This window comes from Poecilia mexicana, unplaced genomic scaffold, assembly GCF_051168715.1.
Source record: "Poecilia mexicana isolate PSO_F unplaced genomic scaffold, ASM5116871v1 scaffold_19, whole genome shotgun sequence".
Taxonomy (NCBI): Eukaryota; Metazoa; Chordata; class Actinopteri; order Cyprinodontiformes; family Poeciliidae; genus Poecilia; species Poecilia mexicana.
In genome coordinates this window covers 20,691,161-20,706,329 of record NW_028263388.1, presented here as the reverse complement: position 1 = coordinate 20,706,329, position 15,169 = coordinate 20,691,161, and the positions used below count along the sequence as shown (strand labels likewise).

Sequence of the window (15,169 nt, the reverse complement as noted above, 5' to 3'; positions counted from 1 at the left end):
AAGAGGTTATGTTGAGTTATAGTGAAGAGGAAAGAAAGTTAGCAGCGTTGGACCTTAATCCAATAAAAAAAAAAAAAACTTGCATGGTGACATTAAATTTCTGAGACAAAATGTGGAACATTAATCTGTAGTGTTGTCTTTTCCTCACAGTGATAATGAATCTAAGAAAAATATTCAGGAACATAATTTAGAGAGAGTTGTGAAAATTTAGCTTTACTCATATTTTAAACAAGTATATGAAATGTGTTAAACACATCACTACCAGAGAAAAAAGTCCAGAGTTACAGTAAAAGACAAGCCTTTATTTCAAAAAGTTCAAAGAAAGACAAAAAAACATTTTTACCAAATGATGGAAAGAGCCTTGAACCTAAAATTAATACCCGTCCAAACAGGTGGAACAAGAAGGGGAAGGACTGCACTGAACAAACGTGCATGACAAGTTCACACCGTAATGACTTGACAGATCAGGACAGCGGCTGGAACCAAACCTAAAGTCTCACATTTAACAGGATGAAGACTTCATGTGCAAAATTAACTTCTGAAAATGTTTATTTTTTCCCAGACACTAAAAGACGCTTCAACAAAATCTCCTTCTGTGGTTTGTTGTAGGTTTAGGTCTGTGAGTTTCAACTAATCCCAATAAGGCACCACTTAAATGGAACTGGGTGGATGGTACTGGTTTAGGTTGGTTTGCTGAAAAAAAAAAAAAAAAAAAAAAAAAAGGGAAACGATCTTTTATTTTGGCTTGTCTCAAAAAGAAAAAAATATGGCAGTGTCAGAGTGACAAAGACGAGATGGAAATCACTTTTAAGAGGTTTGTTTCCGTCTTAAAAAGAAAAAGACGATTGAAGACGAGGTCCTCAGGCATTCTGCTGCATTCAGGTAACGATACACAGTACAATAAATACAAACAAACTGAGGGAAGACCGAAAAAGAAAACATACGGACACGCTGAATTACATTCTGAGTCAAATATTTGATGCAATATGAAGAAACAAAATGAAGAGAAAATGTGGTTTTGGCAAACAAAATAAAAATCCATTTAAAACCCAGGAATAGTGTCGGCTTCCAGGCGAGAAGCTCCGAGCGACGGCAGGTCCTCGGAAAAACTTTATGCTTGTTAAATGTAATCCTTTAAAACTATTCCACGCTCGTCCCAGACCAGCTTTCTGCAGCCTGAGTCGGTTTTAAATCTCAATCATGTAATACGAGGTCAATATTGCAAACTGTGACATGCTAACACCAGCTAGTACAAAAACCTCAAACGATTCAAGTGCCTTAGATGTTAATTTATAACCAAAACCTATGAATTATTCTCTCTGGCGTTTGTCAGCATCAGTGTAAGGAGTGATTTGAGGATTGGGTGCAATAATAATAATAATAAAAACATTAATTAAAAGATCAGTGGGCGGATACTTCAACACACTCAGGAGTTTGAGTATCAGGTGACAGGGTCCACGTTTATCTACACTGCAGAGGTTTGCTCCCAGTCGCGCCGCTTCACATTAACCGAACTGGAAAAAGAAATTTCCTGGTCCCGAGTCTGTGGAGGTAAAACGGTTTGTAATCAGGTGGGTTTACGGTTATCCAAATCTGACACAAAAATGTAAAAGTTCATACCGGGGCTGGAATCGAAGCTGAATCCTCCACCGTGACCTCCGAAGAAAGCCCTGAAGATGTTGTTTGCATCAAAATCTGGAAAAAAGTAAAAGAATAAAAAACAAGATGAGTTGATTCTTTAACTGAACAACATTCAATCAATTCACACAGAAGCAGCTTCACTCTGGTTTGTGTTTAAACTTATTGTGTTTCAATAAACAGTAAAACATAACAGGAAAGTCTGGACTTGTGGCGCCCTCTACAGGTTGGACTAAATTAGAAACTAACACTACCTCACACTAGTAAAAGTAAAATTAGGTGCTAATAGAATCACAACTTCTAAATCGTCCAATTTCTATTTAATTTGCAATTTCAAAATTCATTACCACCCCAAATTTCTAGATTCTTAAGTTTTCTAACATTCTGGACATCGGAGTTTAAAATGTTTACACTAAAAATGCTATACAGCAGTGAACCGCTATGCTGCTTCATCAGCAACTTTAATCTGGATTATTTCAAAATCTGTGACATTCTGACTATGATTGGATTATTCCACACTGAAAATACACTTCACAGATCTTTGATGCTTTTATTTTGCTTACAACATAAAAAGGTTGAAGTCTGAACGTTCAAGTTCAGGGGTGTCAAACAAAATCGTGAATGCTCTTAAACGGCCGGTTGTGCCAAATGTATTGAAAAAACCTGTTCAAACTGTTAAAATATCAATGAATTATTCAAATTAAATTATATTATTGAACATATTTTCAGTTCCTCCAGGATTTTGTGATTCTTTTTGTAATAAAAATCAAAATGTTTGGAGATACTAATTTGGAAATATTTGCGCTTCTTGACTGTAAATGTGACTTTTTATTACTCACTCTATAGATCATGGACTATAATCTGACATCAATTAAGGCTGAGGCAGCTGTTTAGTACAAATAAGGAAGTTTTTCACAATTTTTGAGAAAAATCTGCCAGAAACTTTCAATTATTACCACAAAAAATTGCAGGGATTTGTTGATTTTGTGGGAATTTCCATGATAATTCTCAAGAAACTGGAGGGACTTGTTGATGTAATTTGGCAGAAAACAGATAAAAAGTGCATTGATTTGATTGATAACATAATACTTAAGCACAATTAGTGTTTAGTCTAGAATCTAGAGGGCCACATAAAAAGCTACGGCGGGCCGGATTTGGCCCACGGGTCTCGAGTTTGACACATTTCATCAGACCATCTAAAATATATAAATATTTGCAGAAATATTTATATATTTCAGATAAAAACTAACTAAAATATAAAACCATTCACCACCGCCTTCAAAGCAGCCGTCGTCCTCCAGGTCGTGTCCGTTGTCGTAGCGCATCTTCTTCTTGGGATCGGAGAGGACGGTGAACGCCTCTCCCACTTCCTTGAACTTCTTCTCCTCCTCTTTCTGCACCTCTGGAGCTGCTCCACTGTGGCGGTCTGCGAGAAAATACATTTATTATTTTACCCCAGAGGTAAAAATATACCTGTAATAGAATTTAGTTCCTTTGATCCTTTGAAAGTACAACCTTAAATTTTGGTATATTTTAGTGCGAAGTGGAAGGAAGATGATGCAGAGGTAGAGTAAAAATCTGAAAACTATCCCATTTAACCACGATGACCTGAAATAAAGACCCTTCAGAAGCAAATTAAATGGTAAACTGATCCCAGATGTGTGTAATTTAATCCCAGAATAAATCCAGATGTTCCCTGAAGGCCTCAGAGGTTTGTTAGCGAACATTAGCTAGCAGATAGCATCATCAGGTGAGGTTAAAAAACTGCATCCCAAACGATAAAACTGTAGATTGGGATGGTTAATATAAACACACACTTCAGATTTCATTGAAAATAATGCATATTTTTTTTATTTTACAGGAGTAAAAGTGCTTTCCAGATACCTGGGTGGTGCATGAGGGCGCGCTTGCGGTACGCCTTCTTGATCTCGTCCTCTGTGGCGTTCTTCCCAACCCCGAGCACCTTGTAGTAATCTTTTCTTTTGCTCTTCTTCAGTTCCATCTGTGCCGTCTTCAGCAGATGTTTGTGATCTGAAAGAGCAGCAAGCCGAGTTTTAGGATTCGAGCGCGAGGACGTCCCGATGTGAGGCACCGCGGCGTACCTGAGGTTTTTTCAGTCTGGTAAACTTTTTCGTAGTCGCGTACAGCCTCTTCGTACTGCTCCGTGTCCATGTAGCTGCGGGGGTCAGAGGTCAGAGTCAGTGGAAAACTGCAACCTGCTGAACAGCAGAGCACAACCTGTGTGACGTACCACTGCGCTCTCCTCAGGTAGGCCTTGATGTACGTGTCGTCGAGTTTGATTGCACTGGTACAGTCGTCTATGGCTTGGTTGAGTTTCTTCAGCTGTTGGTTAATTAATCTGTTAGTGACTGAACTCACTGGAGCCATTCAGCTAATATGAACAGTCATAGATGTATCTTAATGCCACAGTGGTTCAGTTTTCCAGCCTGGTACCTTTGCTCCTGCCGTGGCTCTGTTGCAGTAGAGTTTAGCGTTGGTCTTGATGTTGTTGGGGTCTATCGCCAGCGCTTCGGTGTACAGAACGTAAGCAGATTCATAGTTGCAGATCTTAAATGCCTGGTTGCCCTCCTCTTTCTTGGCTTTTAGAGCTTTGGCATTCTGGTTTAGTGAGAAAAAACAAAAGCACACATCTGACTTTTACAGATCAGAGTTCTCCCTGATCTCTAAAAGAGCCTCAGAGCTGCAGCAGGAAGAACCGCAACAAAATATCACATGAAAGTTATGAAAACACACAGAGGGAAAATGTTACCCTGCAGGCTAGTCGGGCCTTTTCGTGATCAGGTGCCATTCGCAGAGCCTGGACGAAGAACTGCACGGCTTTATCGATGCAGTCCTCGTAGTACAGGCACAGGCCCCGGACGTAGAGCGCGTCCGCGTTGGTCGAGTCCATCCTCAGAATGTCACTGAGGAAACGAAGATTTACACTGGAAGTCAAGCTGCATTCATCTACAGAACAATATCTAATCACTTTTAAGCATCTAAAAGAAGAACTAGACAATAAAACCAGCATGACTGAGTTCTTGCCTCGCCACAGACTGAGCTTCAGGATAACGTCCCAGCAGAGCGAGACACTCGGCCTTGTGGATTTTAAAGCGATGACAGGCAGGCGCCAGAGCTAAGGCCCGGTCCATGCAGTACACCACCTGGATCAGGGCAACGAGGAAAGCTAAGGCAATCTTACTTATGTAGCACATTTTCAGCAACAAGGCAGTTCAAAGTGTTTCACATGAATGAGAAGAAAATTCAAACAAATCAAAACAAAACCAAAAGAAAGACAAAAAGTACAAAACTAAATATTGGTTCCCCACGTTTAATAAGAATAAGTAGTTGAGAATTCATAATCTATTAGAGGTTTCTCTGGATTTTAAGTTTGTTCTGAGTTAGAGAGGCATAAAACTAAATGTTGGTTCTCAATATTTGATTCTTGTTCTGAGTTGCTGAGAACTAACAGTAGTTTCTAACAGTACTTATTAAGTACTTACTTAATAAGTAAGTAAGTACTTACTTACTTATTAAAAGTAAGTAAGTAATAAGCACTCCACAATTTATAAAAATAAACTAAAAAGACAAGGTGAAAAAATGACATGAAACTAAAGTCAGGTTTTAATGTAGCATTTCTGATAAGAGACAAAGCCAAGAGTAAAATCTAAACTTTGACTAAAAAACAAAAACTTCCAAGGAGGTTTTTTGCAAAGTGAAACATAAATGTAACATTTTCCAGCCTCTCTGCACTTTTTGCTTTTAATGGAGGCATCTTTGATCTCATCCTTAATCCCTTTCCAGCTTATGGCAGATCAACTTTTGGGTTTGATGGAGAAAAATAAAATAAAATCACCTTTCTGAAATCCCGTTTTTCGAAGCTGAAATCAGCCATTTTCTCGTACTCCAGCAGAACCGTTGCATTCTTTTTCTAAAAACAGAACAGAGAATATTTAGGATCATTTTTATAAAATAAAAAACAAACATAAAACCTCTCCTTTCAATTCAAAAACCTGTTAAAAAATGAGAACCAGTGGACACCTCACAATGACACTTTTTAATGAACGGTTTTGTTAAAGTTCCCACCTCCTGCTTGGCCTCCTTGTTGTTCAGGTCCAGCTCCAGAACCTTCTGAAAGCAGCGGCTGGCCGCCATGCCGTTTCCCAGAGACATGTGACACTTGCCCTCGCGCAGATGACCCTACGACGAAAACGGAGGACATGTGTGAAACTCATCCAACTCATTCTCTGTTCATTACAAAATTCACACAGCAGATTAAAAATGGAAATATTTGTAAAAGAAGTGTTAACTTTTCATGCATCCAGTTATTATGTGTAATGTTGGATGTACACTGATCTTAATTGGATCTAAGTTTAGTTTTTGAAACAATAAGTTCCAGCTTGATGTTTCTAACTGTTCGTCTAAATCAGGGGTGTCAAATTCATTTTCGTTTTGGGCTAAATCTAAATCGTGAATGCTCTCCAAGGGCCGGTTGATAAAACCTGTTCAAACTGTTAAAATATCAATTAATTGTTCAAATTAAATAATATCACTTAATATCTTTTCAGTTCCTCCAAGATTTTGTGATTCTTTTTGTGATTTTTTGCAATAAAAATCTAAGTGTTTGTGGCACTAATTTGGAAATATTTATGCTTATTTATGACAGTAAATGTGACTTTTTATTACTCACTATATAGATTTTTGGACTATAATCTGACATCAATTAAAGCAGAGGGAGCTGTTTAGTACAATCAATAAAGTTTTTGAAAATGTTTATGAAAAATCTGCAATAAACTCCCAATTATTATCAAAAATAGTGCAGAGATTTTGTTGATTTTGTGTGAATTTCCACAATAATTATTAAGAAACTGGAGGGACTGATTGATATAATTTGGCAGTAAACAGATAAAAACTACATTGATTATTTAAGCACACTTAGTGTTCAGTCAATAATCTAGAGGGCCACATTAAAAGCTACGGTGGGCCAGATTTGGCCCACGGGCCTCGAGTTTGACATGTGCTGCAAAGGAACCACTTTAATAAAAAGGGATTTTAAATCATTTTTTAAGAGAAAAAAATAATTTCTCTTCAACTAAATTTATTGTAAATTTTGTTGAATATTTAGTGAAGTCACATTCCTGAACTGTTAAAAATAAACTTGCATACTCACAGAAAACAAAAAAATAATAATAATTTGAAGAACTTATTGAAAATATTTAAATCATGACATCAAATTTAGGTTAGTTTTTGTTTTTCTATACGCTATTTATCAACTACATGCTTTTAGATGAAAAATAATTATATAATAATAATAATGAATAATTATTTATTATTCATTATTAATGAATAATAATTAAAAAATGTGTTAAAAATTTAACATTTTAAAAGGCAGTAAAATTTATCTGTATGGCGAGAATAAGTAAATTTAACAGAATTTTTATTATTATTATTATTATTGTTTAAAAAGACTAAGAGAGACTGCACCAAAATAAAAAACAACATTAATACCTTCATGAAACAGTCGTCCAGACGCACGGCCTGCTGGGAGTCTTCGAGGGCTTCTCGAAAGCGACTGAGCATCATGAGGGTGGCCGCCCTGTTACCATAGTAACTGGCATTCCTGGGACATGCATCTAATTTTAAAGCAAAAAAAAAAAAAAAAAACACCATTAGAGAAAGATATGCTTACAAAAAAATAAGACCTGGTTGAGGAGAATAACAAAAGCAGATTATTTATCAACAGAGGAAGCATAGGAGGAGCAATCAGGCGGATTAAAGAAATAAAATAATCTCAGGAATTAGCCGTGATCTCACCGATGGCCTTGGTGTAGTAGTTGAAAGCTTCAGAGTAATCTTTCTTGCTGTAGTATGCATTCCCTTGCTCTTTGAAGCCTTCAGCTTCGCTAGAGAGCAAAAAAAAAAAAAAAAAAAAAAAAAAAAAAACAGAAACCAAAGTCAAACTGGAAGGAATATGTAAATCAGGCTAAGATCACATGTGTCAAACTCAAGGCCCGAGGGCCAAATCTGGCCCGTCGCAGCTTTTTATGTGGCCCTCTACACTACAAATTACAACAATAAGTCCCTCCAGTTTCTCACAAATCCTCAAAATTCACACAAAGTCAACAGATCCCCACATCTTTTCTGATTTTACTGTCAAAAACGTTGGGTTTAACTGACTGCTGCCTCAGCCGTACTTGATATCAAGTTATAGTCCATGATTGATACAGCAAGTGATAAAAAGTCACATTTAACATCATACATTAGCACAAAAGACATGAAAACTCTTTACAAATATTTCTAACTTAGAAAGGTTTCCCCCAGAAAACTTTGCAAGTTAACTTTTTTTTTTTACTAAAAAAAAACTGTAGTGTTTTTAGTTAAATGTTTTTCAGGAAATTTGAAAATATCGCTTGATAATTATGTGTCATTGAAATATTTGGAGACTAATACCTGAACACCAACTATAAAGTCTTAAAAAATGCAAATGTTTTAAAAAGACTTAAAAATTATAAACAATGCTTAGTGTGGTGGGGACACAAGTAAAGCCTGGTGGACCGCCAGGCTTATAATACACTGAGGGAAACACTGTTTAGCATCATATGTGATTTTGATTACAAAAACAATCACAGCTGGTGGGATAGCTATTTATTAATATTTTAACAGTTTAATGGATCTTATCAATACATTCTGATACAACCAGACCTTTAAGAACATTCAGATTTTTGATATGGCCCAAAATGAAACCGAGTTCGACACCATTGTCCTAGATTATTTGGATTACTCCTACAAATGTAGGAGAGTTTAAGTATTTTAAAGGATTCTGCTCGTCTTTATACCTGAAACTGGGACATCAGAGGAGAGGTCGGTACACACAGTCCCAGACTAAACATAGCTTTGAAACACACCTACTGCAGTTCTGGTCGAAGAACCAGTGTTGGAATGAAAGTCAAACAGTAATCAGCAGCTGCTCTCTCAAAATTGGCCTTTCTTGTTGTCACAATTCACCCCAAAGCAAAACCCATTCAAGCAACATCGTCACCTGACTGTATGTAAGCAGGTCTCATCAAGATTAAGGTTGGTAATGCTTGAAAGTCGTTTTAGGTATCTGGTAAAAATATTAGGTTTTCATTAAAGCTGCTTATCCTCGTATTGTAAAATCTTCTTGGAGAGCCTGACCATGAAGTAGGTCATCATCCACCATTAAGCTCCGTCAGCTTACATGAGCCCTGCTATAAGTGGGCACTACAACTCTTTTGTTTTAAAGCTAGCATAAATGCAAAAATAGTTGTTAGGAATAATCTAGAAAACAGCCACTTGTTTTTTTTTTTTTGTCCCCTTTCTAGAAGAGAATCTGAATAAATCTTTATTGTCTTTAGTCAGCTATATAAAAGCACAGCTACATGCTACATCTTGCATAAATTATTGCTTTAAGAGCTATGAGATTGTATTTTATCATTTGGCAACAATTTGGGCAAATTATTATCACCAGGCCTGTCACGATAACAAATTTTGCTGGACGATAAATTGTTCCAGCAGTTATTGCGATAAACGATAATGTTGTTTTGAGACCATTTCTAAGTTTTATAATGGTAATGCAAGGTTTTCCCCAGAAAACTTGCTAAGCCTGGTGGTAGGGCACTAAAGCAGTCATTCATCCAGCAGCCCGTCGTGTTTTTGAGTTTAAAGTTGACAGGAAATTGGAAAAATATCACTTGATAATTATGTATTTTTGAAAGATTGGAAAATGAATACCTGAACACCAACTATAAAGCCTTAAAAATGCAAACATAGTTGAGACCAAAACACCAAACTGAAAACTTTTGTCATTCAGTTTTTGAAAAATAGATAAATCACAAATCATACTAATGGAAATTATTGAGTTTGTTTTAATTTATCATGCGATTAATTGATTTATTGATTACTGTGACAGACCTAACTATCGTAGCAATCATTCTTCAGTTTTCAGTATTTTTCCTGCTGAATGTGGCTTTGTTATTAACAATGAAGCAGGCAGTATTTTCAACTAATCTATAGTTTATAAATAGTAGGTGCTAAATTTGCCCACATCCTTTCTTATGTAGTTTTTCCCCCCGCTTACTACGCCTATAAAATAACTAAAGATTCTGATTTGTTTTATAATGCCTGAGTTAGCTTGTTATTATGACAGCTAATCTATTTTTAACTTCCACTTCAATCTTGTTCATATGTTAAAAATAACTGTAGTTATTCAACTTCTTTTTCCTCTATATAAAAACTAGACAAGCACTGCAGCAAAGCTAGCAGTTACAGGAAGTAAGAAAAGTTTAAAACTCAGATTATTTATGTTTCATCTAAAATTCTGGTAAGTGGCAACAATTTCAGCAGATGTTTAGAGGATGGATTAGTTTGAAAAAAGCAAAATCAATAAATTAACAGAATTGTCATTAAGCATGAATTATTTTCTGATCAAATTGAGTTTATAGTTCATAGGTAAATTATATTTTTCTTCATATCATGATTTCAAATAGACCAGAGAGGCTGCTATTCTGTCATTGAAATGTTTATTAGATAAGTTAGCTTAGAACTATGTTAGCGCCTCTTTTTTGAAATAGTTGAGGGTAAAAGTAAAAAAAAGTAAAAATTTTATTTAATTCTTTCAATGTTGTTAAAAGTTAGTGTCCTAAACTGACTGTGATGATGGCAGCTTTTTTTTTTTTTTTATCAGATCAGTGTGTTGATTTCCTCTGATAAAGTTGTTCTTTGAAGTATTGCCTGCATAATTCAATGTTGTCAAATCAAACGTGAAATCACTGAACTGCATAACGAAAATCATCTCTTTGGGATTGTTTTCAAACACTAAATGTAATTATATTCTTATAAGAAGTGTTAATGTGAATAAAAACAGTCACAGAAGATAAAACAAGAAAGAAACAGACATGCAGGGTAGAGATTTATCAACAGAACACATCAATATCGTTAAGAGTCCTTTGTACGATAACGAATATTTAAATAAATTAGTCTTTAAGTCGTTATCACAGATATTTGTTTTACTTCTGGATTTGATATTACATGTTAGATGTTGTTTTTAGGACATTATAGACGAATGGTAACCAGTGTTGACCCGGTTTTAGCTCATAGTTACCACAGAAATGGCACAAAATGTCTCATTTCTCACCAAATCCGTTTGTCCACCCAATGAGAATGTAATTATGTGGAATTTTATTGGGTTTTAAAAAAACGGATTTAACAGGAAATTAAACATTTTTGTACCAGGGTCAACACTGAAATGTCTAAAAGAGTAGCTTTCACGTGAGATAATTCAATCGCCTCCAATAAAATATAAAACTGATCCGAAACAAAGCTGTAAAACCTAAGCTTAGTAGGAAGGGGATTCGCCTGTTTGCCTTGAGCTAGCGTGGATAGCTCGCGTCGACAGCGACCGCAGTGGTGTTCTTGAGCTTTCTGTCCCCGTCAGGTTTTAATTTACTCCAATTATCCATCCACTATTATCTAAACACGGCGAAAAACAACTGGAAATCACACACTTACCGTTCCAGGTCATCCTGATCGCGGATCACGGGCTCTGTTTCTACCGGCATATCGATATCAACAGCTGCCATCTTTTCTGGAAAATGCGAAGCAAGAGAGGACTGCAGCGAGATGACGTCACATCCGCTTTTGGTTTTCTTTTATGGGTCAATGAAAACTAGGCCACTGGTTCAGATTGTCTTATATAACTGGCCGTAGCAGGTCGAATGGACATGTGTTTGAAAATCTAGGTTAGTTTTCTACTTTATAAATGTAATTTGAACGTGAAATATATTATATCTTTCAGTAAAATAATAATAATCAGCAGTTATAAGAACATTTAGTCTCAGTTTTTTTTTTTTTTGGAGCACTCAACCATCTTTTAAAGTTGTACTTTTAATGTATTGTTTTAAGGGACATATAAACTAAAAAATTTCAAAGCATATCATTAAAAGAAATCCTTATAGGTACCCCAGAAAATGTTTATAATTTGTACAACTCTAATTTTTTAAGTCTGTTGTGGAGAGAGTAATCTCTTCTGCCATCGTTATTTCAGTTAATTTCAAAAATACTTTATTAATCCCAAAGGGAAAATAAATGTTGTTGTACCTCATATTATCCATGGTTCTTCAAAGAGATGTTGTAGATGCTGAAAGTTGACCTTTAGACTGCTACTGTGGTTCTGACCAAACCTCTGACTGAAGACAAACTCCTGCTGTATAACAATCTATAGGTAGTCTGTAATTTATTTTTAATTTTTTAAGAATCCCTCCTTGCAGAATAATCTCTAGACATTCCAGATGGTGACAGAAGAGATTGCCTGATGGGGCAGCAGCATCAGACTAACCCCATAACCCCATAAAGAAGAATGTAGTAATATATGAAGTTATGTTCATTTTATTAGAACGGTGATTGCTCACGGAGACAAAATGATCTAGAAATTCCTAAATAAAACAACTGAACGCATAGTTGCCCGTTCTGCTTTAAATAATGTCAGATTTAAAGGCATAAAATCTCTCTAAAGCAGGTTAGTGCACCATTACAAAAAGGACTTTAATTTAATTTACAAGTATTATAAAAACTCTAATAATGTTACTCTTCAGTGAAGGCTAAAAGAAAACACTGGTCAACAGCGAAAAAAAAAAACTATCTGGGGTTTTTCAACTGTTTTAGGATCATTTTGATGAGCTGAATTCAAAATCACATTGGTTTTGCTCAATCAGGTCAACTTTCTGAACTATGGATGCAACATGAGCATCAAAATGCATGACTTGTTCTCACATATGGATCATCTTCCTGAGAATCTGGGATCAATGAGTGACAAGCAGGAGGAGAGATTGCATCAGGAAAGAAAAGAAACGGAGACGTAATGTTCAGTTTAAATAGACTTCATCAGAGTTTATCAATTTACAGAAATCCAAGTTCGTAACATTTAATTAATACATTCTGTGAATAAGCAATCCCCCCCCCCACCCCAAAGCCTTTTTTGGATGAGAAATATTAACTGATAATGTCATTGTCAGAAGATCGGATTTCTCAAACAAATTAGAATAAAAACCTGACCTGATTGAAGAAAATGGATGTAATTTTTGGATTCAGCCGTGCTAAATAATCCTAATTCAGTTGAAACAACATACACAACTTAAAAAATATATTTTTTGCAATTCAGTTAGATTAATGCAGGAAGCAGAATAATTTTCACCTCGTTTGTTTGACCCGAATCGCACTTTGAAACCACATACCACAAGAGGGCGCTGTTGACGCAAAGTAACATTATTCTAACGTGACCTTCAATTCTGAAGCGGTTAAATACAGAAAACAGGACTTGAGCATCACGTCCACTGAATGCTTCGTAATTATGCTGATTTGTAATAAGTTATTCAGTTTTAGTATCCTGGATTTTAAAAAGCCCCACAGTAAAATTCAAACTACAAATCAAATATTTTTTAAGATTTAGCTTAAAATCTGTCATGAATGAATGTAAAATTATTCTAATTATGTACTGAGAATTCAAAATTGCAGTTTTTCCCCTTATTGTTGTAATAAGTGTAGAAAATAGTGATACAAAATAGGATAAAAGAAGACAACTGCTTACAAAACAACAAGAGATATTTATAAGTTGATGTGGAATACATTATTAACATTTTCCTAGTCACATAATGATTTACATTATTGCAATAAATAAACAGTTACACTTCTGGTTAATCTTAGCAGGTGGCATAAAAGGAAAAGAATATTGCTCCGAGTTTCAGCAGTCACATGGTAGATTTATATCTGTAATGAAAGTAGATTGATCTTTATCCTCTAAACAAAATGAATAACTCATTTAGATGTTTCTGATCAGACAGAACCTGATCATTCATAGTGCACAAACAGCATCAAGCTGTTGCATAACAATTATTTTACCTTAAATTTCACCTGTTCAAACATTAGAATGTTTTTCCAAAGGATCAAATGGCAGTTCAATATTGGCAGAATTAGAGATTATAAATAATGTGCTCTTGTTTCACCCATTTTGTGTAGTGTCAAAGAGAAATATGCCTCAGTATGCTGCTCATGAATGTAAGCAACATATTGATAAACAAATCTGTAATGACAGATAAATACTACTTTTCATATAAAAATGCTGTAAACAGGGTAACCTAAAGTGTAAACTTTAATAAATATACCAAACAATAACTATAACTTTATTTAAAATCATCTCACTTTGTACATTAGATGTTGTTAGGTAGACGCTCATTCATTCATGTAAGCATGGCGGCTGATTGTCACCGTTTTCACACAAACATCAACAGACAAAAAAGACATTTTAAATCTAAAATAAAACAAATGCACATTAAATGAGCATAAAAAAAGATGCAACTTTGTAAAGGTACAAAATTTTCATCAGTGCAAAACTGCAGATTTCTGTTTTAAACGTTTAAGTCGCTTATATTCTTATAATGTTTTATTGGACAATAATGAAACATGGAAACGATAAGCTTTGATTCCCTTATGAAAACTAAAGCTGGGAGTGTTTTTTCCAGAATACGATTAGAAATCTCTATAATGAAAGCATGTCTTCAAGCATTTAAACTCCTTTATGTCTTAGTTTGTTGTTGTCAGTAATGAAACTAAGTGATCATTATGGCTTGCAGAGAGGTCCAGACACGCACTCGGCTGTTTTCTCGCCAGGAAACATCTGACAGCTGATCCTTCCTGGAGCTCTGAGTCCTTCATCAGCTGAGAATCTCGCTGCTCCGTTTGTATCTGCAGTGTTTTGGGTCACCTAGGCAGAACTGTGCTGGGAACAGCCGACCAAGCTAATCATTTCCACAAATCCAGTTTTGGTAAAGTTGTCCACTCCTCTCTCAGTTCAAACAGCTTGTGCTAATCGCTAATAAGGAGAGAAGATTATAGGAACATGTGTGGCCCTTAGCGGTCCCGGCGCAGGCCTGAAGAGTGTGGGGTTTATGATGGGGCCGGGGATGATGGCTGTGGGCCCCGGAGGCAGTCGCAGCGCCAGGGGCCCAGACGTCATGCTGCACAGTGCAGCTGGGTTGAAGGGGCCGCTCAGGAGCCCCGCCGGCAGGGCTTTGGACAACTGCTTGTGCAAAGCCAGTTTAGTCTGAAAGTAAAAACAGGAGAAAGACTGACTATAAAGAAGACTGGTCAAAGAAACACCTACAACATCAGGGTTTCCTCCAGAGTTTTATAAGCCTGGCAGGCCACCAAGCTGTACTTGCACCCCCACCAGGCTAAGAATTGTTTGTTTATTTATTTTAGTTTTGTTTTTTACCCTTCCAGGCCAAATGTATCGACGACAATCCAGTCAAATTTGTGCTATCTGAAAAATTCCAACAGTTTCTGAAAGGGGAGACGTAGCGCTTTCCAGCTAATATTGGTTTATTACAGTAATTTGACTCCCGCCGTAGCAGGAAGTGAAATTAATCTGAGGGGCGCTCTATTAATAAATGGTAAATTGCTAAAATGACTTGGTAGATATTGAAAGTTCCAGTTGTTATGGATAAATGGGCAAATATAT

General features: G+C 36.0%; 1 protein-coding gene across 2 annotated transcripts; it reads right to left on the bottom strand.

Annotated features, from left to right (window-relative positions):
- Positions 1-281: 281 nt before the first annotated feature.
- LOC106926201 (dnaJ homolog subfamily C member 7-like) lies at positions 282-11,284 on the bottom strand. 2 transcript variants are annotated; one of them, XM_015000966.2, is made up of 14 exons: positions 11,167-11,284; positions 7,453-7,541; positions 7,147-7,271; positions 5,725-5,838; positions 5,495-5,569; positions 4,684-4,802; positions 4,409-4,562; positions 4,093-4,257; positions 3,890-3,981; positions 3,741-3,814; positions 3,523-3,669; positions 2,912-3,064; positions 1,621-1,695; positions 282-1,543 (listed from the first exon to the last, which is right to left on the bottom strand). In XM_015000966.2, exons 1-14 carry the CDS (start codon positions 11,235-11,237, stop codon positions 1,506-1,508), a joined length of 1,491 nt encoding a protein of 496 aa, XP_014856452.2. In that variant the 5' UTR covers positions 11,238-11,284; the 3' UTR covers positions 282-1,505. The 2 variants fall into 2 exon arrangements, with proteins under 2 accessions (XP_014856452.2, XP_014856451.2); XM_015000965.2 differs by having other exon boundaries at positions 2,909-3,064; positions 11,167-11,283.
- Between the last annotated feature and the right edge of the window lie 3,885 nt (positions 11,285-15,169).